Genomic DNA, 27,722 nt, shown 5'->3' with positions numbered 1-27,722 from the left:
TATGTATACATAGACTATTTTGCACTTTTCAATAAAGAAATGAGGTTTAGAAATTTGAGTGGTTTGGAATTGGAGTTGTGTAATCATTTAATGGGAGACACGCTACTGCCTAAGAGTGACATACTGAGACATGTGGACAAATCTATGTGTAGAGACAAAAATGCAGGTAAGTGAGGCATCCCTTTATGCTGTAGCACCTGCGTGTCAGATGACAAGGCTGTGAGGTGCTGTACGTGTGGTCCAGGATAGATGGGTACTGTTGAGGATGGGGATGGGAGCAGGCACTGACTAGGAGGTAAGAAAGAAGGACAAGAATTATGAGTAGATCCTATGCAACAGATTTTGTAATATGCTCATATATAGAGTTACCTGTGACTCAGTCATTTACTGTTTAAAGAAAGTATGATATATGTGATATATACATATACGCACGTATTTATCACATCTATACTGTACTCTATCCCATTTCAATTCTCTCCTAGAAGCCCCATCCCCACTTTGGCTTCAGCTATCTCTGGAGACTGGTTAACTGAGCAGGGGACAATTCCATGAAGAAAACCAGCCCTCTCTCTTGTAACCAGCAATGCAGCAGTAGATCTAAGCTAGGGTTGGGTTCTCATGAGTCTTCTCCATTCATACTAGAATACTGACTGTCTTGAGCTGGTGTAGGCAGCTATCACTGTAGGTTCATGAGTGCAATGGTTCTATCATGTCCAGAAAACAGTATTTTACTACAGTCTTACTAGGTGCCCTACCCCCATCCACTTCACAATGTTCCTAAGACTTGCAGGGATGGGTGATGTATATGTCCCATTTCAAAGTGAACCCTTGACAATCACTTGCTCTTTACACTTTGGCTAATTGTAAGGGTCTGTTAACTTCTGGCCCTTTCTGAGCTTCTCCCATGAGAGGTGAGATACACTGAGGTGTGAGAATGAGTATTTAGAAGACATCTACCACACAGAGGTTTTCCTCTGGAGTATGTAGTACAGAATGTAACTCTGCAATTCTTACCTAAAGGAACGTGGGCTTGTGGAAATGACTGAACTCTTACTAGCTGGGCACGTGATGTAAACCTGAGTTTGTAATCTATAAAAGGAAAACTCTAGTCCTGACCCAATGGTAAGAGTTCTGGGAGCCAGGAACACTGTCTTGAGAGATGAGAACATTTGAAGAGCATCTCTAAACTTTTAAGACAGTAAAGATACATCTACAGCCCAAGTTCTCAAATGAAGTTCCAGACAAACTGCTGCATGCTTGGTGTTTGGATTACTGAGGATTTTAACAGTGGTATTAATATATAATTCATGAAAGTTGCATAATTTAACAATAAACTTAATCCACATAGCTCACTGTATCTAGAGGACTATATGACCACCATTGCCAATGTTAGAATATTTTCGTAACTCCAGCAAGAAACCCATAGTCATTACCTGCCATTATCTATCTTCGCACTGAGCTCTTCCTCCCCCACCCATCAGGATCCCGTGTGTGTGCTTTTGCCTGTTGTGTGGTCATGTCCCTCAGCACTACATCTCTCCTCATGGCTGAATAAGATTCCATTGTGAGGTAGATCCTCTTTTTATCAACTCACCAGCTGATGAACATTTAGGTTGTTTCTGCTTTGGTTTGTGGTCAAAAGGCTGTTATGCATCCTCTTATATGGTAGTGTATACACACATTTCCTCATTTTTCTTAGGTGTGTATGTAGGACTATTCTAGGCCATATTGTAGCTCTACTTATAAATTTGAGGAAATGTAGGACTGTTTTCTAAAGCATTACATCCTTTCTATTGGCAGCAAAGTTTCTAATTTCTCTGCGTCCTTCTCAGCAATTGTTGCTACCTGGGTCAAAACAGAACAAAGTCTTAGTTTAGGGAAGCCTGCAGCACTCTACGTGGCATCCCCCATTCACCCTGCTGAGCCTTCCCCAGAGTTAGCCTTTGTGCAAATATTAATATAACCCAAGATTTCTGCTCATGATAGTGAGGCACGTTTTCCCCTTCTGAGGACATCTACACTATCTCTTGAGCTCCTAGGCTGGTCTCTCCATCTTCCCAAAGGAAACATGTGAGGCCAGTGGTCACAGCCATGCTTTTTCAATTGGCAAGAAAATGGGGATCGGAAGGGTATTAACAACATGCCAGATAACTAATATTTATTGTTTAACTGGGACCAAATATTATTGGAAGAGCTTTATGTAACTGTTTTAGAATGCAGTGTTCCCTGCAGATATTAGTGATATTAACTTAAATAACAAGAGCAAATAGTCCCTGCAAAGAAGAGGAGTCATAGTTTGATTTGTGTAGTTGAGTCTAGAGCTTTAATCTACCCTGTGATTTTGTCTCACTGTTGATTAATGACTGCCTAGGTGGAGTAGTGCTATTTCATTTATCACACTCCCAGGAATTAGCACAACGGTTGCCCTATAAAAGGGGCAAGCCAATTTTATGGGGAACAGACAAAAGTACAAAATGACTTAGCAGAATTTTAAAGCTCTGTTCGCAGGCAGGGATGTGCCTCTGTTGCCCTGTCTCTAATTACACAAGGCTTGACTGCTCAACGAGTCTTCCTCCTCCCTCGGGAGCACTACTAGTAAAACACAACTGCTGACATTTCCTCTAGTTGTGGAGTAACAGATTGTAACGGATTAAAGATTTCACAATACAAACATTTGGCCTGCCCAAAGGTAGGTAGGAGGAAGACAGAAGGTAAAAACATTTAATTTGAAGATTCACAAACAGGATAATAACAAACAATGGTGCCAAAACATATGACGAGCTTATCAGAAAAGTTTACATTTTGAGAGATTTGTGAGATAGAACAAGACATTCTCCTGCCTCGCTTCCCACTCAGGGATGCGCTCTCCCATTTCTCCCTGTCCTCTCCATTTTGGTTTGTTCCTGCTTTAGCTCGGGTTCAGTCTGCTCTGCCAGCCCGTCCTTCCCTCCACTCTGCTCAATTTTACTTGAAGTTCAACTAACAAACTCTCACTTCTTTGATTCTTTGGATAAAAAGAAAAAAAAACCTAACACCTACACTCATTTCTATTTTAAAAAAAATTTGATTTCCTTGGCACAACATGTATCAAAATTTATGAGAAATTCATGAAATTCAGTGAGATTTTGCTCCACAATAAGCCTTTTGAGAGACCACAGAGCACTGCTCAGGTTCAGAACATTTTGGTCAAAATCAGAATGCGCGCCTCAAAAGAACACCCACCTGGCTGTTTTCCACAGTAGCTAAAACTCTTTCTCTTGCCTCGGTCCCTCATCAACCCATTATCACTGTTGGACTCTACAAGGTTTAGGGCCAAGTCGACGGAACAGAAAGTCACAGACAAGTCATGGTTCAGCATGAGGGGCAGAATAATGTCCCATACACAGATAAAGATCTTAAGAGATAGGGGCTGTCACCCAAAGTATGTAGGGCTGTGCTGAAATCATGGTCACTCTGTAGGTCTCTCATGACCTGTGAGAGCTGGACATTCTCCCTTTATTATTAGGATGGCTCATGATACATGCTTGTAAAGGAAAGCATTCTTATTACGTAACTATATGCCTAAGCTTAATGTCTATTTTGCAGAGAAAATACCTTGCACTCTCTTGAGGACTGTGAGGCATAGTGGTCATGCCACAGAGCTTAGGGCAAGTGGGTTCTGGAGCCTGACTATCCTGAGTCTAAATCATTGCCAGGCTGTTTATTTTCTGTGTGGCTTGGGATGAATGACAATACAAAGAGTAACTTCATGGTGGCTCAGGGACTATAAGATGAAAGATAAGGAGAATGTTCACTATAGTGTGTGTGTATGTGTGTGTGTGTGTGTGTGTGTGTGTGTGTGTGTGTGTGTGTGTGGTGTGATTGATGTCTAGTCTTAGTTCTCAGAGCTTACTGTTTTTAGTCTAATTTTATCAGTTCAATATTTAAGGGACAGACTGTCATTAAGTTACTTACTCCAATCTTTACTCCTCAAGACACCAATTCAAGCTTTCACTCTTAATTGGCTCTGCCCTTGCTGATCTCTTTTACTTAGGAATTGCTCTTGGTTTCCCTGTTTATGCAAAATTTACTCAAGGACTTTGTGTTACATTTATTGTGTTTGTGGGAATGCATATAATACCTACGTACGTATTTCACAGTGTCTATGTGCAGATCACAGAACAACCTTCAGTAGTTGGCTGTCCAGGGGGGCTGGGTGTGGTGGTCCAGACCTTTAATACCACCACTTGAGAGGCAGAGGCAGACCTCGTTCCATGAATATGATGCCAGCCTGAACTATATCAACAGTTCCGTGATAGTGAGGGCTACATAGTAAAGCCATGTTTCTAAAATAAAACCAAAACCACGAAAACAAAGAAACAAAAGAACTTGGCTCTTTCCTTCTACCATGTAGGTCCTGGGACGTGAACTCAGATGACATTATGCATGAGCCAGCTCAGTCACCTGTTCAGCTTTAAGTGCCAGCTCAAGCTTTTCCCTGGAGCTTCCTTATCCCCATGCAGCATTTGTTTATATGTCTTATTGGTTCTTTGTGCAGTTTCTCTAGTCATTATTTCACAGTAGAAAAATTTACCACATTGACTGACCATTTTCCATGCACATTAACCATCTCTGTTTTATATATATATATATATATATATATATATATATATATATATATATATATATATATATATATATATATAAATAATATAATAAAAATACATATATTATTTTCTTACATGCTTATGGAATAGATATTCAATATATTTTGATGAATGAAAGGAATATATTTATTTAAGTTTTTTTTTATGGAAAGTAAATTCCTTCTGCTTTTCTTGTGTTGATAATACACATTCATAGACACAGAACTGATACCTTTGTATTGAAGAGTATCACTGAATTTTAAGGTTTTGCATTTTGGATGGAAATTATGCTGATTACCAATAATACTTTTGTGAAATAGTAAAAATGATCCAGTTAATGAGATTTTGCTATCTTATATAGATCTATAATACATTATAATATCTACAAGGTAACCTTTTCCAATCAATACACATGGACATTCCTACATTCCATATCACCACAAATGCCTCAATCTACAAGCAAACTATAAAAGCAAAGTGGCCAAAGGCCTTTAAAAAAGTGGGCCAAAGTTGATAGTTTGCATTAAAATGTAACTTATAGCTATATTTTAAGGATGAGAAGCTCAAACATGACAATTCGAAAAAGACAAAGGGGAAACAGCATGTGGAGTTCAGAAATGCATGTGAATTTTGCTTCTAGCATTGCTGTGTGGAGCTGGAGAAGTTACTGAAACGTTCTGTGGTCACTGGTTTTCTTACCCAATGTTATGCGAACTATGATTTGTATGTGCCCACATATGAGCATGCAGGACATATCTAGAGGTCAGAGCAGGACACAGGTGGCTTTGGAGAACCAGGCCTTTGTGTGATTAGACCTGTGAAGGAGGTGATGATGGGAGAGAGGCACTAGTTAGATGGTGTCCTGACAATAGCTAGAGCCTTCTTCAAGGCCAGCTCTTGCTTTAAATGAGCCCAGTTTATATTGCTCTTATGGAGAATCCTCAATTAAATTATTAAACTTTTAAGGCCACAATTATATGAGATTTGAAATTTATCTTTGTCTAAAATCGCTATGTGTATATATCTTAATATATATGTATGTATATTAATATATACTTTAAACCACATTATGAACCTGAAAGTATTTTTTATACATTAAAATAGAACTAGTGTTGGAATTCTGGTCAAAGAGACATAATAAGAGCGTGTCTATGCTTCTGTACCATAAAGTGAAGTGAATATCTTCTGAATCTTATAGATGGACACAGATATTGAAAACCCTATAGTGTCTCATGGTCTAATATACTAAAAATACTTCACTACTGCTAAGTGGTATCTATTGTACCATATATGTGTTTAACAGCAAATTTTCTAGGCATAATCTATTTGGATTTGCGTCATATTATTTGAATCCTCCTTGGAATATATTCTTGCATTCCTCTGGTCTTCATTTTTATCTTTTGAGCAGAGACTTAATAGTTGCTTAATCGTTACTGCTAAAACTTAGGTAAAGCTGGCCTATGTGGCTCTAAGTGAGTCACAGAAACAGGAAGGATAAAGATGAGGTTCATGGGAAGTAAAGTACAGTGAGCAAGACATTATAAAAATAGCAGGAGAAAATTGTTTATGCATTGTCAGCTAAAAGTATCAGCAATGATTTCCCCATGTGTCTGCCCTGTCCCCCAACTCTTTTCAGTGGGCGGAAGTAGGACTGTTACTGTTGGGAATTACACTATCTATGGCTTCCTGTCAGGCTATGGACATCAGTGAATGTTTTCAGGGCATTTCTTAAATGTAATGGTCTATGAGTGACAGGCAAGGTTACTGTTCACATGTCACTTAGTCTGCACACTTGTTTGTTGGTATGTGTTGAGGGAATGTCTCTGACAGCTTGAATTGCCAACAAATTCCTAAATGTGCTTACAAAATGTCAACTGTTTGATGATCTCTGGCCATAAAGATGCTGTAAGAAATAACTTTAACTCATTTTTAGAGAAGTACCAAGTAATTGACCACTGGAAGCCAAAAAATCTGCCATTTGATTGAAAATGTATTCTCAAAATGCTTTTCTGTGAAGTAAATGTTTTTCTAATTAGGCTTAAAAATGTGAAATTTTCTTGCAAAATTGATTTCCCATTAAAGACCTAAAGTAGTTTCTCTTCCCTTCTGCCTGGGTACTAATTAAATTATGTCCCAACTTGTTTTAATTCAGCAATCAATTTTTTTCCCATTTACACTGGATTACAGAGCCTCATTTAAAAAGCACTCTAACACATTCACACAAAAGGAGGTGACAGACTTATTTTCTACTGGAGAGAAAACAGCGCCAGGCCTGAGAGCTTGCAGCCTCCAGGACAAATGTGCAAAGCAAGGAAAAATGTCCACGTGTTCTACTATTGTGTCCTCCTTATACCATTGTAGAGATGAGAAGAAAAAGAAGAAAGAAAACGTAAGGAATGATGATGTATTTATGTCCCTGACATTGGAGGCAGGCTTGAGACAAATTCTAAGCTGAATTTATCAGAAAAAGATGTGATCATAGCTGTTGACTGCAGTATTTGGAGTAATGCAGAGAAATGTTAAATGAATTGATTATTCTGAAAGTATGATGGTTAGTTCCAGTTCCAGATATGACCTTGTGTGATATGAAAAACTATACTTTGGACAATCAAACACAAAAGAAAACATGGCAATTTCAACATAGAGAGCCTGACGTCGTTCACAAATGGAAGAGAATAGTATGTGTTGTTTATATGGCAAGGCTTGGAGGCTGCAAACAGGAAAAATGAATAAAGTTAATGGTTTTACATGGAGCCACCTCCCGAGAGAAAGGCTGTACTGTCCCCAGGGTCAAATTCTACTGTCATCTGTTGAAAAATACAGAGGTGGAAGAGGAAGTAGTCAGCCATATTGCTCAAAGCAAAGGAAACATTGCAGTGAAGTGGAACCAGTGAGCAGCGTTGACTGTGGAAACGTGAGGAACTCTAACCAGATGCGAACCTCAACAGAAGTGGAATCTAACAAGCAGAGTGTGCACTGCTCAAGTCTCCCAGCTGTACCTGTGAGGTGTGTGTTCATCTCCAGGCTATGACACAAGCCGGTTGCCCACATCCCTTTGTGAACTGCTTGCAAATAAATCCATCTCTATAAAACATGGAAAGTGTCCTAAGGTGTTACTTTAAGTCTTCTTACATGAAAATGCTATTTAACACTGAGAGGTAAAATGAAGACTATGGATGTAATAGCTCCCATCGGAAAACAGTTCTTTGAGGTCATGAGAACTAATGCCCACCCAAGACAGCATTTTTTTTCCATACAGTTATTACTTTGTACAGTTAACAAACAGGAGCAGAAAACAGTACAGCACGTAAGACGGAGAACAAGGGTGTCTTGAGCTAAGAAACGTAACAGGGTCTTATTTCCTCTACTAGGAGAAAGTATCTCGCTGCCTTTAATCATGCTGAGGAATGTGGAGTGTAATGTCTTAGTAAGTTTTTAATAATAATAATAATAATAATAATAACAATAATAATAATAATAATAATAATAATAATAATAATAATAAAAGACATGGCTTCTCCACTGGACCACAGTTACTCTTTCAGAATGAACACCAAAAAGAAATGTGCTCTAAGTGTTTAAAATGAATGGTTTATTGTTTAGCACAAAAAATATTCAGTAGCTTGCAGGCAGCACAATGTTGAAAGAAGATGGAGTTGAGTTGGTGCAGATGGAGGGAAGATGAGAGGAGAGAAATGAAGACCAGCCATAAGGAGAAAAGGGGCAACTTGTCACTTTACTGAAGAGTCGCTGCTTGTCATTTGCTATGTGAGGAGTTGTACAGCCTCTCCTATTTGTAACATTAGGCCACTCCTGAGAATAAAACAATGAATTTGATAGGGCTTAAGTGGCCAGGGCAAATAAATGGATTACCTAGAATTGAAATGATGAAGAATTGTGATTTTAAGGTGAGTCTGTCCTCAGAATCCAGTGTAGCTGATGATAATCAGGGACAGGTTGGAAGTGGCCGAAGAGATGACTGGAGACTGTTACACACACCTGTTATTCTCACTGAAAAGCATGGCAGTATCTTTCCAGGAATCTGGTAATTACTATTTTCAGAATAAGTTGTTTTTCGTGATTTGGGTGACAGATGTATCAAAGAAGTTATGGGAGAAGAAAACAGTCAAAGGAAGACAAGAGAAGGAAAGTCATTGTGTACTTAGATCTAACATACAAGTTTAGTGCTAAGTTTGCAAGCTCTGATTTACTCAAGGAATTTTTGAAAGAATACAAACCAACAGGCAGTTTTCCCAAATACAGGCAGAAATACCTCTCACAAAGCCACTGGGTGTGACTGTAAAATCCCGCACCATGAACTTGGTAATAGGTAAAGTAGTGAGAGCCATGAGCCCAGGAGACATAGCCTTACCTTGTCAGATAGCCAACCGAAAGCCAGTGAATTAATGGCTACCAGTCAGTTAGGAAATATGTGTTACTTCCAAACAAAATACAAAAACTCGTGGGGCATCTTGCTAGCTGTTGCATGAAAATAGTATTACTGAATAATTGGTTTTCTCATGGTATGTGTGCTTGAATTGACATCAATATTAGCTCACTCTTAAGAAAGAGTTACAAAATCCTAAAAGTTAAAAATTTGGTATTTTTCAGGATTTGTCCTCTATTGGTACCTTTTCACAGCAGGGCAAACTTCTATCTCAACATTAAAGAATGTGATATTTGATTGATATTATTTTCACAAAGCATAGATTAACAAATCATTTTGATCCCCTTTATAGAACAAAATAGTAATTTTAAAGCATAAACCTCAGCATATTGTGGTTTAAGTTTTCATATGCCACTAGGGGTCTGAAGTTTGTAGGTGTAGGTGGCTGAAAGGATCTCATGGTAATGAACTAGGTTGAGATCTATGTGGTCCCAGAGTGACTACACACAGAGAGCCTGGAAAATTATTGCCAGTATCCTAAAGAGGGCTGTGAATGAAGTTTGTTTAGAATGAAGAGATGCTAAGGGCTGTTTGTTTTTCTAATATTAGCCTGCTGAGACAGTCACACAGACAAACGCCCATGCCGGGCAGGCACAGCACAATCCAAGAGAATTGGTTACCATGGAGTGTAAATGCACTATGGAGATCAAACTCTTTTAAATGACAGAAAAAAATACTGGGCTATTAAAGCCAGGAGGAAAACAATGAGCACAGCACAATGAAGATGTGACTCACTTAAAAAATGGACTTAATATCAGCTTTTGTGTGTAATAGTTCTTTTCTTTTTTTACCCACCATGCTTTGAAGTCTGCATGCAAAACAATGAGCCTCCATATTAGACATAATCAAGGGCAAAGCACCCATTTACTTCACTGTGATAGTTCTAAAACACAGGCAGACAATACAAGATGATTGCTCACTGTCTTTTAAAGGAAGGAACTGTTTATATTCACAGTGAGTGTTAGCTCCCTTTCCTTTTCAACTCTATCCAGAAGTCCTGAATATATTTTAGCAAGGTCAGACCATCCCTCTGCCTCTGTTTTGGCAGCTGTCAGTTTTCAATGGCCCACGTCACCCTTCAGGAAGATCTCACTCTGTGGCTTAGTATTTGACCAGCTGCAGGTGAATTGGCACAGCTCGTTGTGTTAGAAATGCTAATGAATTTCCTACCTCTTCCTTCTCTGCGCTCTGGAGATCACGCCACTCCTCGGTGACATGGCCAAAATCCACGGTGTTCATGGGAACTTTGAACTCTCCAATGATGTCGTGCTTGGAGAAGCGGTCAAAATCATACACAGCCATCACTAGTGTTTTGCCACCTAATTCCGAGTATGGCACCTGCACGGAAGGAGAGGAGGGGTAGACGTCCAGTTACAGGATGATTGACATATGCTACATGTAGACAGCTTTTGATAAGAGTATTGGAGAAACAGAACAGGATCTTTTCCTTTACATTGAGTCTCTTAGCCAATTTCTTGAACTTACTTGGGAGAAAAACAGAAAACTGCTGTAGTGATTTATCATTTTATTACAATATTTTAGAAGCAGTTGGTATTATCTTCCTATTAGTTATGCTACAAATACTTCATAATCAATGAAAGACTAAGAATGTCAATTGTGTGGGACTATATAACTATCTCTTGCAAAATAATATTGTTATTAGTTATATCTTGGGATATAGCTGGTTTCGAAAGTGTCATTTGGACACCACAGAAACCATCAGAAAACACAGATATTTACATTATTCATAATAGTAGCAAAATTACAGTTATGAAGTATTGATGAAAATAATGTTATGGTTGGGGTGTCCAAACATGAGGAACTATTTTAAAGGGTTGCAGAATTAGGAAGGTTGAGAACCAGTGGTCTAGACCATAGTTAAATAAAGAGGTGATTTGTTCGAAAGCTGTGCTAGTAATCTAAAAAGATTAAATTAAATTCATAGGATGCCTCTCATATTTTCTAAAATAATTTAGTGATTGACAAGATCTGACTGGAAAATTGATGTTTTGAATATCACAGATTCATTATCATATGGATTCTGAAGTTCATTTGTAAATGTGATACTTGTTAGCATGAGTAGTAGCAAAAGGCCAAGCAGGGGTGACTTCTCCAGATGTTCAAGTCCATCTGGGACAGGTGTTATGATCTGGAAAGTTTATTTAGTGACATTTTTTTTTTTAATTCAGAGAAAGCTGTGCATACAAAGTGAGCTACACTTCAGGAAGTGGGTGGAAATGTCTCATTCAGGGATTGTTTAGATTTGCAATAGGTATTTGATTATTTTTTGCACATGTAATATTTTATCAGTGTATATGTTGTATGTCCCAGCAAACACTTCTCAATGAGCTCTCATCAAGAAGGAAAAGGGATCAGAGTCTAATTAACTATTCATGTACAAGAAATGTGAGCTTTCTAAAGAGTGTTTTGACATTTAGGAATGATGATCAGAACCAGGTTATTTTTCTAAAATCCTGTGAATAAAACCTAAGTATAATATTTTTCTATTTTCAGAAGAATCTAAAATAAGCTTGAAAGTTCTGAATTTCAATAAAATCAACAAATTTTAGAGTGGTAATATAGAATCCCTTAAAATGTTAAGCTGTATTTCTCGCAGATTTGGTCAAGCCAAATAGTCCAGGTGATGCCTGTGCTTTGGGTCAAGTAGAACTAGACCTGAAGCACATGAACAAACTTGGCTTCTTTACCCATCAAACTGCACAACGGAGTCTGCACTCTGTGGAGCCATTTTGAGTGAGTACATTTTAAACATTGAGTCCACGGTAGGCACTTAAATCCATTCATTATTAACACTCCATCCAAATGGGATTTATTTTAGCAGAAAGAAGATGATTTTATTTTGGGGCATGTTGTGCATTTTGAGAATATTTAACTGCACTTGAAAGCCAATCTACAAGTTCCTACTCTTAGATCGTATGTCTGTCTCGCATTTCAAGATTCCGTTTACAATGTCTACTGTGGAAATCAACATATTTCTTAAATGGCTCAAAATAATTATACCTTGAATATATTTACAGCCTGATCTATTTTCAAGAAATACAATAATGTAGAAATTATAAAAATCTGTAGATGAGTAAAAATTTAAAAATGGTTCTTGTAATCATAGACATTATTAAGTAAAATATTACTACCAATATGATTCAAAAGAAATGATACGCAAGTAATAGAGGAAGGCACTATAAAATTATTTCAAAATTCCTTAATATGAGAATCTATTAAACCCCATTTGGAAATATATACAGACAAATAAAATGCTACTGATTATTATCTATACAATTTTAAGTAATTGATATTTAACATTTTCGGTATAGGGCTGTAATGACTTGTTTTTTTTTTCTTTCAACATTTTTTATTGGATATTTTCTGCATTTACATTCAGATGTTATCCCCTTCCCTGTGTCCCTCCCACTGCCTCCATGAAGGTGCTCGCTCTCCCAACTGCCCTCTCCCACCTCAGTACCTTGGCGTTCCCCTACACTGGGTGTAATGACTTGTTTTTAAGGCAGGGATTTTCAGACTTTAATTATTGCTATTTTCATGGTTCAGGCAAAGAAAAACGAAGGGATTGTGTCTTTAAAGCTCAAAACCTTTAAAGAATATGAAAACTGCTGCTCTTTCACTAAACTGCAAACAAGATTTGAAGAGGTGACTCATGCCCCGGTTTCATTTCCCACCGGAATGTTTGCCAATGCGAGCCTCATGTTATTGCTAAGCCTGGCTGGTGGATGGGGTAATTTTGAATCAGCCTGGTGGCATATTCACAGAAATTTCATTTTCCAGAAATGTATTGTTCTGAGAAAAACATTTTGAAACAATTCCACATCTCCACCAGAAGCACCGTTTTTATGAAGGACTCCAAGTGAAGAGTTGCAAGGTGCCTTGGGCTCTCGGGGCATGTCACTTTGATGAGTAGTCCTATGGTCAGAATGTCTCTTGATTATTGTTTGTCAACTGATGTGTCTCAACATGATGAAGAGCATCAGAGAAGAGCCTAGGGAAAAGGACTGATGCTGGAGAATCCCATAACCTTTTTATTGCTAGGAGGAAGGGCTTTAGCACATTCAAATCTCCCGGTAGTTCTAAGGCAAGCATTGGAGAACAGCTTCTTCCATTGTGACTGCAACAGGCCTTACAGGCTTGACCTAGTTTTCAGAGACTTTGGAACTCTGGAAAGTAAAAGCTTGAGCCTTAGTTTTGAACGCAATGGGGTGTAATGTCCAAGTCCATAGGCATACATGGAGTAGCCCTTGGGCTTTTTAAAGGGTGATGCTGATACTGGAAGGTCTACATTCTATTCTGAAATGACACAGCCAAACCTGCAACACAGAATCTTCACTAGGCTGAAAGTTAAAGTGTAAAATATTCCAAATATAACTGTGAGGAGTCCTAGAGTAACTATTGATGCATATGCTTTTTATGCGTGTGTAGATGCAACTGATCTAAAACCATAGGGAAAAAGTTAAGATTCTAAAATTCTACCTTGAAAGTAAATTGTTCATTGAAGACTGGATTGAGGGTTTTCCGGTGGACTTTTGTCTCAAATTTCTTCTTTTTGTCAGGTAGCAGGAAGACTTTGACGTATGGATCAGATGTCCCCCCCATGTCCAGGGCGGGCAGTTCAGCAGCCTGGATGATTCCCACCAACAGCTAAAATGAACAACAGCAAGCAAACATCACAAAGGGTGACTTTTTGAGAAGGACTGGTTCAGTGTCGCACACTGTGATGTCCCCTGTTCCCTCTGCTTTTAGTAAACTTTTCTTCTCCTGAGTTTGAATACAGAGGTCACATGCAGTGAGCTCTTTAAACATTAGAAACCGAATTATGACAGATGTGGGCTTTAGGAAGCCTAGTTTTAAGTACAAAAGAGGCTTTTAAAAGGTTGCTGATTACAGTTAAATATGGAATTCATATTACAGAAGGGTTGCAATCAAATAACTTCCCAGTTGCTAAAAGCTCTTGTGCATTGTTTTTTCTTTCAGCTCCTGCTTTATAAGTGGAAATAAATCGTTAAACAACCACCAGCCTGTAATTGCAAAGCAGGGATTTTTTTCTTTTTATTCTTTTCTGAAGTCACAGAGCAGCTAAATGGAAATTTCTTAGTCATTGACTAGTATTTTGAAATAAAAATCAAGAGCTTCACATCTATATTCCACTTGACCTATCCTTTATGATATCTACTTTTTAAAACCTTAGCTTATGATTGAATAATTATACAAGAAAGCTTGCATTTAAATGTAAAAAAATGTAGGATGTAGAATAAAATATATAATTCAAGTTTTCTTAAAAGGAGAATTATAGGCTTGAATATTCATGTTAAATACCTGTTTTTGATTTTTCCTAATATAGCAATCTTTATCTGCAATGTATTTTTCACAAATAAAATTCTCATTTTCACAGAGAATATTAAAATACTGTGGCAGTTTTTTTTTAAAGATAAAATCTTACTCTGTAGCACAGGCTGGTCACATAGTTGTAGCAAATCCCCTGCCTCAGTCTCCCTAGTACTCAGATTCCAAGCATGAGCACCACCAAACCATCTTTTAAGTATATTTGTAAAGGAAAAAAATGAAATCCTCTTATTGCAGATTTTAGATCCACTAACTTGTCTAGATACTGAGGTAAACACTATTCAGTAAATCTAGACACTCCATAACTTTACTCTGTAAGACCCGCACATGTGACTCTGACTTTATAGCCAACAGAGTGGATGAGTAATTCATCCATACAAACAATTACACCTATTTTCTGTAAAGAGATCCAGTGCATTCTCAGTACATTTTGGCTGGTTGGCTCAATCAATTTCTAACTTGGATCCTACCCTGAAGGAATACGCTGTTTCCACTTTAAAGCTGCTGTATCTAGTTTGTGGCACTGCCTTTAGGAGAGGCAATGAATGCTGGAAGGTAGGCAGATGAACAGAAACACTTGGTCCAGGAGTGGCTGATGGAGGCCCTAGATTATAAACATGGTCAGAAGAGCCTGCTCACTGTTGTACTTCCATTTGGCATCTGCCCTGTGTGGCAATGTAATCTTCTGTTTCCTCATTCTTATTTAGATATCTTGTCATTAGAGAATCGAATTATTTCTTTCAATGTCCTTTTAACTTCTAAGAGAGAATTTTCAACTTTCCCACCCAAAAAGCTTCTTAATTCAAGCATTTTAAGACCCTTTTTTGGATTTGGTAGATAAATATTTAGATTTGGCTACAGCTTTGTCTACAAGTTTCCTCAGACTTAACCTTCCCTGACTCACAGGAACCTTGAGATGACTAAAACTTGCTAAAAACAGTTGGAATTAAAATCAATGCATGATATTTATAAACTTTTATCAACATAATCTTCTAAACAATCACAACATTTGCTGAAAACAGACTAATAAATATACACATTATTTTTGAATAAAACAGAATCAATTCTATTCTAAAAAATACTATTAGGCTGAAGAGATGGTACTTGGTACATCTCCAGACTGAATTTTGATTACTCATACGCACATGGCAGCTTATGACCATGTGTAACTCCAGTTTCTGATATCCACGGCCACACCATACAAAATATGTTTCAAAATAACATCTACGCAGTATGAGATGCAACTAGATCTCTGCCAGGCAATAGGAATGGAGAAAATATTAGATGGATATATATAAAGACAGAATTAAAACCTGAAAATCTCCCTGGGAATATAAGGTAAGGTAATCTTTCCTTTCTTGGAATATATCAATAATAGATTACTCTGTTTCCAACTAAATCCTAATGCTCACATTTTGACAGAAGTAGTAAAAATGACCTGAAATATATTTAAGCAATTAGAAGTTATAAATGGTTTACCTATGATCCTATATAAATACATACGTATATATTATATTTAAAAATAATATATAGGTAGAATATACTATGAAATAACTAGACAGGGCTATAATGAAGCAGATCAATTAAAAATATTTTTAAGTCTGAAGCTTCAAAGACTTGAACTGCTAGTTTCCAAATAAAATTTAGAATGACTGCACTGCTTCCAATTCTGACTTTGGACATTAGCCATCAAAGCTGAATGTTAATATTTGATTATCTTATAGCTCATCAGACAGGTTATTACCAGCATATGCAGGATTCCAGTAATTGTACTGATCTACCAACAGTCTTCACCAAGATGGCTATCCTTGGTCCTCAATTTGACTACATCTTGAATGAACTACAATCCAGCAGATCCAATGCTACTTGAGTACCAGATAGAGATGCTGTTTGGAGCCATTGGCAGGCCTCTATAGGTGAACCTCAGAGGAGACTTTGAACTTTTAACATTGTTGAGATTGCTATAGACTATGGGGACTTCAGAAGTTGGACTAAATATATTTTGTATTATGCTATGTCTAGGTTCAAGCCCCCATTTGTTCAAGCCTATAAGGGCCAGGGAGTAGTATATGGTGGTTTGAATTTGCTTGACCCAAGGAAGGTATGGCCTTGTTGGAGGAAGCATGTTACTGTGGGAATAATCTTTAAGATCCTCATCCTAGCTGCCTGGAAGTCAGTCTTCTCCTGTTTGCCTTTGGAACGAGCTGTTGAACTCTCAGCTCCTCTTGAGCCATGCCTGTCTGGATGCTGCCATGTTCCTGCTGTGATGATAATGGACTGAACATGTAAGCCAGCTCCAATTAAATGCTGTTCTTATAAAAGTTGCCTTGGTCATAGTGTCTGTTCACAGCTGTAAAACCCTAAGACACCCAGCAAAGGAGAAGGGGTGCAAAATGAGTGGGAGAGATCTGGACTCCCTGGCAGAGCAAGGGCTATATCCGAACTTAAATATCCTATGTAATCTTCTCGCAATTCAGAAAGTAAAGCAATAGTCATTAATATTGTGGATCTTACCAAGAAGGGTTTTCAAAGACATCTTCCTCATTTTGAGCTAACCAGGTAATAGGTACTCAGTGAAAAGTGGCTGCTGTCACTGATCTTACAGCACTTCAGCCCTTTTTGAGAAATAGATGCAGGGGTGGCTGTTTGGCAGTATTTAGTCTTGTCACTTCTGGGCAGCCTCCTTGGGCTCTGAGAAACAAGCTGCTCATCTCTCTGCTTTAAAATACTGCTATATCATCACTGGGAATCTCACCTAGACTCATGGTGTTACACATAAGGTATTTCTGCTTTTAAAAACCATAGTTCACACCCAAACAATAAGTGGAACTTCGAGAGTCAGAAGAGTTGGGAAAAAGATTGAGACTGGAAGGGGACAGGCACTCCACAGGAAAACCAACAGAGTCAACTAACCTGGACTCTTGGGGGCTTCCAGAGATTAAGTCACCAGGGAGTGATAACGGGCTGGACCTAGGCTCCTGTACATATGTAGCAGATGAGCAGCCTGGTCTTTATAAGGGATTCCAAAACAACTAGAACAGAGGCTGTCTCTGAGCCTATTACCGACCTGCCTGCTTGTGAATCCTGCATCTTTAAATGAACAGCTTTGTCTTTGCCTCAACAGGAGAGGATGTTCCCAGTCTCGCAGCAACTTGATGTGCAGAATGGAAGGGGTAGGGGGAGTGGGTGTCGGGTGTTGAGGTGGGATGGGGGTGTTTGTGGGGGGTTGACACCCAGAGGGGAGCTTTCCTTTCTAAAGGAAATGGGGGGAGGACTTGTGTAAGGAAGTACTGGGAAGAGGGCGGGCTGATATTGGGTAGTAAAATGAGTAAGTTAAAAAAAAGCCATAGAACACTGACCAGTTTTTAATTCTTTTATGGCCTTTCAAACTTATTTTTCTAAATGTGGACTTGGGTGGCAGCTGGTGTGGTTTGGAATCTAAATCTATTAAGTTCAAGGAAGGTGGTTCCCGTTCACACAGTTCCCAGTCACCCATGGTGACTGGACTGGCTGGGAGCTCGAAGCAACAACGGATGGTTTGGAGTTAATTTGTATTCTGCTGGTCTCCTGTCAGAGTACATGTAATTGTCTGAATACTGTGAATTCTAATTACCAGAAGTTAAATGAGCAGCTAGGGGACTGCCCGTACTTAGAAATGATTTCATCAATAGCTTTGATAATTGCATTTTCTGCTCACAGCAAACCAAATGTTTTAAGGAGTATCTTGCTTCAATTCCTACTTGGTAATGCCAGAAAATGTAATGGAATTAGACACATTCCCCTCAGACCTGGTTGTTCTGGAAGTCATAGTCCAGTGAATATTGGAGCTTGCCCAGTTTCTCCTCTTCCTTGGGCTCTTCCTTTTCTTCCCCATCAGTCAGTCCGGTTTCAGCATCATCATCCTTAAGGGCCTATGAGGAGGAAAAAAAAAATCCCAACAAATTTTCACCCAAGTCCAAATTAAACTGGCCATATAGTTAGACCTTCAAGCTGTTCGAAGCAAGCACTAAGATGCTGGATGTTTGTCTGACGCATTCTCATTGGCTATTAACACACACATATTTTTTAATTTGTGCATGAACCCCCACCCCCAAACCAGCAAGCATCATGGAAGCAATGGAAGAAGCCCCCTTAAAGTATAGCAAGCAAAAATATGAAATTGTTGCAAGGAAAATGTCAACTCGGTTATTATCTTGTCTTGAATTACACTGACTTTCTCTTTTTTTCTAGTATGGTGAACATGCTTGTATCCAGGCTGGGCTTCACATTCCCGTAGCTGCAGTGCCGCTCAGCATCATGTAAAAGATCATTGGGACATGCAGTGGAGAGAGTCACATGAAATGCATGGCCTTCTGCTGCTTTACTGCTTCTGTCAAAGATGGCGGAGTGACCCTCAGAAAATGTAAATTCTTTGTGTTTTCACACCTATGATTGTAACATTTAAGAGAAAAGAAGAAAACATGCCAGCAGCAAATGCTGTTTAGAGAGAAGTTCAGTCCATTTCTAGCTGAACTTTACCATTTTATTTTCATAACAGCTCTTCAGAAAGCTAGGCTGAATTAAACTGATTTGAGTTTATTTAATATTAGAGACAAAAGAGTCACGTTTGTCATTTTGGAAAGCCTCATATGGGGATAAAATTCATTTTGCATTGAAGAACAAGGGCCATGGTGCTAGATTTAGAAAACTTACTCTAAACAATTACATATTTTTCAATCTAACAGACAGAATAAAAAATAAAGTACTTAAATGGTCATGTCATAAAATACATACAATTTCAGTATTTCAAAAATCAAAAGTATATAACATTTTCCTAAAATGTAAAAGTTGTGCTGGGTATTAATACTATAAGAGTTTATGCTACTGGAAGATTTCTTTATGGGGATGTACAGATAAACTTATGCTGTATGCATGGTCATTCTTTACAATTAAAAATTATGAAAAGTGACCCTTCCCTGTTCACTAGTATGTTTGAAAAATTGAAAAAATGTAAAGGTATTATATTACCACTCATATATTTTGTCCTGGTCACTGTTCATTCTGCTTGCTCCCTGTTTCTTTTCTTTTCTTTCCTTTTCTTTTCTTTCCTTTTTTTTTTTTAACATTGCTTGTTTATTTAATGGAGCAAATGTTATCTATTTCCATCTGCCATACTTGTCGTATGTCTGCTACTGCAGAATCTCACAGAGCTCAAAATCCATCAGACAAGCTGTGGGCTGGATTATATTTCTGACAGTGTTAAAGAGTCTCCACTATTGTCTAACTATCGTCAGCTCTTGAGCTGATCTTACAGAACTCAAAAGGAGAGGTTTAGCCAGGGGCCGTCGGACCCTGGCTCACCATCTTGCTGCTCCTGTCTCTCTGTCTACATGTATTTTCCTCTGCTGTCATTATTCTCAATGGAGCCTCCTTCATTCCCTCATCACTTGCATGGCGAGCACTTATAGCAACCTCTGTCTTCCAGTCTGGCTCCTTGCAGCTAACCCCACAACGATCCCCCAAATCCATCTGCAGCGAGACTGACAGAGCTCATTAGTTCTGCTCTCTGCTCAGAGAGCATCTGAACAGAACTGAGCAGTTGTCACGTGCGTGTCAGCCTTTGTGCCTTCTGACACATCTCAGGAGTCTACAACGAGTCTGAGAAATTGAAAATTACCATTTTCAAGTGTGGCTAGCCCTATACCATTTAATTTGGGTAGATTAATTTGTACTTGGGAACTTCCTTGAATATTCAAGTCATTTTAAAAGGGCCAAAGCAGGAAGCAGCAGTTATTGATAAACTGCATTAAGATGACTGACTTTAGGTAGTGGCCTCCATTTGTCCCTGAGAACCCTAGCTATGTATAGTCTTTAGCACTGCCATAGAGGGTGTGAATAAAGAAATTAAGTTTTAGGTAGTTTACCTCCTTTTAATACTTTAATTAAAAAAATAAAAAATTTCTAAATATACCCACTGACTGAAAATACCCACAGGTCACCCCATTGTTTCAAAAATAAATCATGTATTTAAATATTTTATCAAAAGTCCCTTTTAAGAACTGACAATTTATATATCATGTTTCAGCCAAATGCAATTTGAAATAGCTGAGATATTAAATCTCCTTTTCCTAAGTGGTTTTTTTCCAGAATAGAAAGTGCAGGACTATCTCTGCTACTATCATTCATTAAATAGGGTTACATTTTTTGATAATTTTTCTGTGCTCCTGTTTATCACCACAGTGAAGTCTATGCCTGTCTTGGAGATTGAGTTTCATCAAGACTTAGATTGTACATTACATTAAATTCAGACCTAAGTCAGTAGTATTATAATATCTCAAGAGCAATGTTTCCCTCCATAGGGAAAAACAAAGCCCACCAGCGATGAAAAAGCCTGTGAGCCCAGCAGCTCTGAAGGGAAGCTTTGTTGAGAACATTATGGCTTTTATAAAGTTCCCAGGCTTAGAGGGGCATGCCTGTGGTTTGCTTTGGCGTTCAAAATTTACCTAGTCCACAGTCATCACTCAGAGGATTTGCTCATTCTTAGTTACACTGTTCATAGAGGATTTGGTAAGGAATATTAAAAGGTTCCAAAAGGGATTGCATTTTCTTTCCCATCTATCAGTGCAAAATGTTTGAATCCTGTTCTATTTAGCCCATGTTAGCCATGTTTAAAATGAAACATGTCACTTTGAAGATCAGTTGAGTTCAGCCTTTAGATGTCAGAATGGTAAGCCATCAGCTGTGGAGCCCAGCCACCAGCACTGATTGGGGTTATCTAGTAGCAGAAGAGACCTACCGCAAGGGACAATCCAGAACAGTCATGAGACACAACACAGATAAGGAGGACATAGAAGGAAGAAATAAAAATTAAAATATCCACGCACATCCATGAAAACCACGGAGAAAGGACCTGTCTTAGCTTCTTATCCAGGTAGTTATCGTCTCCCCTCATGGGTAGTTATCTCAAGATTCAAGATATTATAAAAAACCCCAATACATGAATCTTTTTGAAGACAAATATACTATATCTAGAGTTTACTTTTGAAGTCACTGCTAAATTTTTTTTAAAATTACTTCTTGGTTATGAAATCTTAATATAAATAGCCATGAGTGTTGAAATCTGAATTTCTGAGAGACTGGAATGTATTGAAGTAATAAAAACTCATTGATTTCCCTCAAGCCTATGTAGCCTCAGGAGTCACATCTAAATTGTATCTGTCCTGTCTTTAAATGAGAGAATCATATACTGTCCTTACTTCCCTTCTCCATGTTCGCTGAGATATGCTACTTAAAATATTTCAAAAACATAGTGTTTCAAACTGAATTTAATCTGTATAATGTGAAGGATTATGGAATGTAATATGACAGATCATTCTTTAAAAACATCTTTTTCATCTTTAGCCTTAATATTCATAAGCTATTAGTTATTCTTGTAAGAATTGGTAGAAATATATACTATTGTTACATATTATCATGGAACATGATAATTTCACTTATTCCAATTACATTTTATTCTGTACATTGAGGATTAAAAAAATTATACCTAGCTACATGCCCTGAGTACATAACATTGTTGACTTAAAGAAATTAAAACCCAAAGTGATTGAAATTCTAGGTGCTTTGCTATATCAAGTAAGTTATTATAAAGTATCACTTACTTTTTCTACTAGTTCATGATTTGACTCAGATTTCCCTGGCCCAACCCATCCAAAGAAACGAGATAGATGGAAAATCACCATCAAGTCTGTATGTGAGACCCTGGTCATTTCTCCATGGTGTGATGGGGTAATAGCACTGTGCCATCAACTGTAGCATTACATTACAGAACAAATCCACAGAAGAAAATATAACATTCTTATCCTTGGAAGAAACACTATAGTCACCACTTAAACAATAATCAATGCTTTTAACTGTTCATTCCAGGACACAAGAAAATCACAATTGGATTTTGTAAAAATTATGAAAATTATTAATAGCACTATTTATTTAAATTTTTCTTTTCAAAGATATTGCTAAAATAACATCTTTTTTTCTAGCCAATATTCACCAAGGTAAAATATTTCTATACTTAATAATAAAAAGGTTTTTTTAAAGTATGACTCTGTCTTAAAAAAACTAATTGAATGAAAGGGAAGAAATATCAGTATTAAATCCTACTCGCTAAAAGCCAAAATTTGAGTATCCACTTAGCAAATGAAATGAAGAGGAAAATCCTTCTTAGTTATCTGTAGCTGCACATGAGCTTCTGTGACTGATGGGAAACTGAATCTTTGTTGCCCTGAGATCAGGGTAACTTTGTTATCCAAGTTCTTGGGACAGGAGAAGAGATTGCACATCTACTCTATAGCTCCGAAACCAAGCCGGCTGCAGGGAATGGGACCTGGGCCACTGGAAACTTCTGTCTATAGACACTGCAAGGTCTCTGAGAAGGAGCTTAATACTCACACTGGGAAGGAGGGTTACAATCGGAGAGTCCGTTTGTGGGAAGCCAGGATGCTTTACATGTGTGGTGTGAGGCTTTGTTAAGCCCTGGTCAAACTGTTCTGAGATGCATGTGTTAATGATTCAGCTAATAGTAATTGATACCATAAAATTATCAGAAAAATTGCCTGCACAAGTTCTTATTAGGGCATTAATAGAACTTTTAAATTATCTGATAGAAAAAAAGTTTCTAAATATTTCTATGAAAAGAGCTTTACACTCTCATTTCATATGAATTGAATTTTATTTAGAAACACTTACTATAAGCACTATTCCAAAACTGAAGAAGCACTTAATACTTTTTATTCAACCTTTCCTTAACTAAGTTGTCAGGTTAACTTAGTTAAAAACAGGCAGCAACAGTAGGAAAACAAGCATCTTCTCTATGCATGGGGAAGACAGCTCAGCTCTGGCACATAGTTTATCAAAGTTAGGGTTCTAATTATAATCACTAATGTCTTTCAGCTTGGTCTTGTTTTTTGAGGACTGGATCCTGTCTTCCCTCACATGATGGCTGAGCTGGTGGGGTGCGTTTCAGTGTTGGCATTTATGTAAAATGAAGAGGTTTACCAGAGACTAAGAGCAGTGCATGGGGCAGAAAGAGCCCCTATCCAAGTCAGCGATCACTCTTGTATTTATCACTCTTGTATTGTAAAGGTAATACCTTGCATTACCTTTTAAAAAAATTCTAAACACTTAGGATTGGCCAACGAAATGGACAAAGAATGTTCAGGAATCATCTTATTACACCAGGCCCGTGAAGCCACTCCTCATGGTGTGGAAGCCTCTCCTGGTATATGTGTGGCATCGTGAGAAATCAACCCACCACTGTACCTGTCTCCACTCTACTTTGGGAGACCCAGTCATACCTAAAAGGACTGTCAAGCATCTCTACAAAAACAGCAGTAGCCACAAGTTGTCCAAGAATATAAGTATCTGCAGAAAAGAGCACAGCGAATTCTCGGGGACGTCTGTGAATAGGTACATGGGGACGAGTGCATTACCTGATCCTTCATGGTCTTCCCTAAGTCTTTCACGTCTTTCATGTTAATGGCGTTCTTTCCTCCCTTTTCCTTTCCCTTCTTCTTGTTTTTCTTTTTGAACAAACATTTCTTACAGACACAAAAGCAGCAGGTCACGACTAAAAGGACCACAACTATGGCTATGGCAATTAAGGCCCATGGTGGCACTGGAAGAGAGAAAGAGAGACAAAGGGAACATCAGCGGTGGAATCAGTTAACCAAGCACAGTGAAGACGTCCACACCTGCAGCTGCATTTTCTGGCACTTGCTTTGCTCCAGTGATAGTGTAGGGGTTTATCTGTGCTGTGGCCTGGCCTGGTCTCTTCCTCTACCTCTCTACATATTGCATGTCACCTTTCCCATATGCTTCAAGCTTATTTCTCATTCACTCTTCATTTATTTCCAGCCAGCTTTCCGAGTTTGAACACTGGTTGCATTGTAGACAAGCTCTGCCATCTTGTATAGATCCCCTCTCTGCCTCAGCTTCCTCATCTATTCAGTAGGGGGAAATTGACAAGTAGCTTAGTGAGTCTTACAAGAATTAAATATTAAGATGCAGTAGCCAGCACGAAAGCTTAACTAATGTTAACTAGAATTACTTCTTATTGATCCAATTCCAGTTGTTAATACATTCTGGCATGGTAGAATATGTTGATATTAGTCACACAAATAGAAAACCAAATGTAAAATTATAACCATGTTGAAGACAAGGACTAAGTACTTAGTGCCTTCAGAATAGATTATGAAGAAATGTATGGGGCTTGGCCTGGCAGAGGCTGTATGTCTACGCCCTGCTTGCTTAATGGTTCTGTTTTCTTCTCTATAGTAGCTGATTAAAATTAATAGATTGAAAAAAAAAACACTTTAGAATGGCATTCAGCACATAGCAGAAACTCAAGTACTGGTAGCTATTATTTATTTTTATATTCAAGGCATAGGATTCAGTGACACCAAGAATCTTTAAGAAGACACAAGATTTATGAAGGAAGATATCAAAAGAAAGATGGACACCCTGAAACAGAGCTCAGTGAGAACGCACAAAGGATGGAGAACTGGAAGGGGGTAGATTTATATGCATTTCTTAATGTAACAAAGTAGATACCAAACACACACACACACACACACACACACACACACACACACACACACACACACAGAAAGAGATTTGTTATAATTATCCAACTGCTATGAGTTAAAATGTCCCCTTAGTTAGCATCAATGCACAACATACTTATAAAAAGCTAAGTTCCATGGGTACATTTGAGATTTAATTTTGACTGGGATGGAATTATTCATGATTCAAATCACAGCTCTTCAGATTCATCAGAAGTAATTAGATTTGTCTGTTGTAATAAGAAAAAGACATTGGGCACCGAAATAGTAAGAAAAAGCGTAATTTTCTTTGAGCCGCATAAACATCATTAGTGCCAATGATGGTTGAACACAAGTTAGGAGTACTCTGATAAAGTAAAAACACTTAAAATTAACCGCTCTTCAAAACAGAAAATCCACTTTTGCGTGCTCTCTCTGCATTCAGCTTTGTGGTGAAGAACATCCAGTCTGCATATTATTGAATATTAGATAAGAACCTAAGGACGTATAAAATTACCACTTTTGATACCATGTTTATAGCCACAGAAATACTCGTGGGAATGGCAGAGATGAGTACACACCCTAAGACATGCTTTCCTAATGTCCGTTAATCTATTTGAACAATCCATTCCTTTTTTTTTTTTTTTTTTTTTTTTTAAAGTGGAAATCAATGAAAGCTCACAGGACCAATGACATTATTCCCAAGCCTTCACTTAGCTAATTCTACCTCTGATGACTGAGTTAAAATCCTGCCATCCGTGAACAGGGGTGGGGGCAGGGAAGTGAGGGGAGGAGCTGTGTGCTCAGTGCAGGCAAGACAATGTTAATAATGGCCCTTCATTCTAAATCTCATAAGTTATTCTCCTGGTCAGATTTTTGTGGTAGTCTCTCCGAGAGCTACATAAAGGCTTCTTAAACTACAAAAGACAAGACTGAGATGATTTGACAAGTTCACACAAAGAAAATAGGCTGTAAGAGCAGAGGAACATTATTTAATCAAAAAAGGTTAAAGAGAGGGAAGATGAGTTTGCAGGAAGAAGTCTGAAAGAGCACAACTGGAAAGTGATTTCAAACCACTGAGAAGTTTCACTTTGTGACCTTTGTTTCGTAAGGCGTTTCCAATAGCTGTGTTTGATTTTCAGTTGATCTGAGTGCAGGTTAATTTTAATCTAATTAACTATAATTATTAGAATTTTCCTCTAATTTACTAATCCATTTAGATAGAATTAAAAAAAAAAAACAACCCTTACTCTATTTATTTTGTACATCCACAAAAAGTCAGTAATAGTGTAAAGGAAACAGCCTTTTTAATAGATTACATTTTTTGAATACAGCGCTCTCATTAAAATTTTATTTTATTAACCAGGGACACAGAATATTTTAAATCCAGTAAGTTTATCAAGGAGACATCGATAGCAGTATTCAGTGAGTTCAGTTTTAGTATAGTGACCTAGTCTCACAGAATCCATTTTGGATTCCTGAAAAGCTGCCTTTCATGGTCTAACCATGTGAGCTGAGTTTAGCCACAGCATTTTTTTAAAATCTTCTCAGCAATTTTGTTCATTATCACTTCAGTTTAACAAAGCAAAATTTAACAGACTGAGTGTCTTGAGGAATTTCAATGTCTTTAGGTTGTTCAGCTAAAAAATGTTTAACTTAAAAAAAGCAAAAGGGGCTGGAGAGATGGCTCAGTGGTTATGAGCACTGACTGCTCTTCCAAAGCTCCTGAGTTCAATTCCCAGCAACCACATGGTGGCTCACAACCATCTGTAATGAGATATGATGCCCTCTTCTGGTGTGCAAGTGTACATGCAGGCAGCTCTATACATAATAAATAAATCTTAAAAAATAAGCGTACAAAGGAAAAAGTCATGTCTGGCTTTGAGGCTTTTTAAAAATAGGGTATTTTAAATAAAAATAAAAATCCAATAAAGCAAACAAACAACCATGTAAAATGTGGCCAGAAGCTCTGTCCATGGTCTGAATACATGTCAATCAATGCACCGCTCACTGGCACAGTTCAGCTGCCGGTCATCTCTACTAACACTGACAAATGGAATTTCAAATCAGAATTTTAACATTTAACTTAAAGGCTTCCAGCAGAAAATAACAGATAAGGGTGAAAACTCTGGAAATATTATTTTTAATTTTCTAGCTAATGAGTGATTTTTTTCCCAGTATTTCTTGAGCCAAAGGTAAATAGATACATGAGAATTAAGGCAAAGGAAACCCTCCCCCCTTTTTAAAATAGTTTAAGTTAGATTGGTGGTCGGCAGAAAAAAAGTCCTTCATGACTTGCACATGATGCTTCTTGGAAGCTGTGAGCAGGCTACAGACAGTGCATCTCTCTACCTGTTCCTATCACTATGTTCTTCTTATATGTGCTATATTTCGTGGAGTGTTCTTCTTCTTAGTCAATTAATATTTACTCGTCAGGCTTACAAGCATTAGAATTGACAGGTGTTTATGTAAAATTATTAGATACATTTGTTAGATTCCAGTGGGAATATTGACTATGTGATATAGTACATTGGGTGGCTTATAGTAAATTGGTATAAAATGATTCATTGTCATTTAAAATAGTAATTATTAATTTAAATCTGCATATACTTAGAAAACATTTAATAAACCTTTTTTTCTATGAATAAAATATACTTCCTACTAATTCAAAATGAGTTTTTTTGGTAGAGTATTGGTGATGTGAAC

At 37.8% G+C, this 27,722-nt stretch overlaps 1 protein-coding gene across 2 annotated transcripts in view; it reads right to left on the bottom strand.

The window, feature by feature from the left end:
- The window catches only part of SYT1 (synaptotagmin 1), a gene marked incomplete at both ends in the record, with an annotated part of 183,956 nt that overhangs the window by 113,426 nt on the left and 42,808 nt on the right, over positions 1-27,722 (bottom strand). The window contains 4 exons of one of the 2 annotated variants that reach the window (XM_080934966.1): positions 10,243-10,410; positions 13,573-13,740; positions 18,231-18,353; positions 23,907-24,091. In XM_080934966.1, coding sequence (XP_080791092.1) covers positions 10,243-10,410; positions 13,573-13,740; positions 18,231-18,353; positions 23,907-24,091 — 644 coding nt within the window. The remainder of the gene's footprint in view (positions 1-10,242; positions 10,411-13,572; positions 13,741-18,230; positions 18,354-23,906; positions 24,092-27,722) is intronic. The other variant, XM_080934967.1, reaches the window with a different exon arrangement.

This window comes from Micromys minutus (genome assembly GCF_963924665.1).
Source record: "Micromys minutus genome assembly, chromosome: 22".
Classification (NCBI taxonomy): domain Eukaryota; kingdom Metazoa; phylum Chordata; class Mammalia; order Rodentia; family Muridae; genus Micromys; species Micromys minutus.
This window is presented reverse-complemented; position numbering and strand designations above follow the sequence as displayed.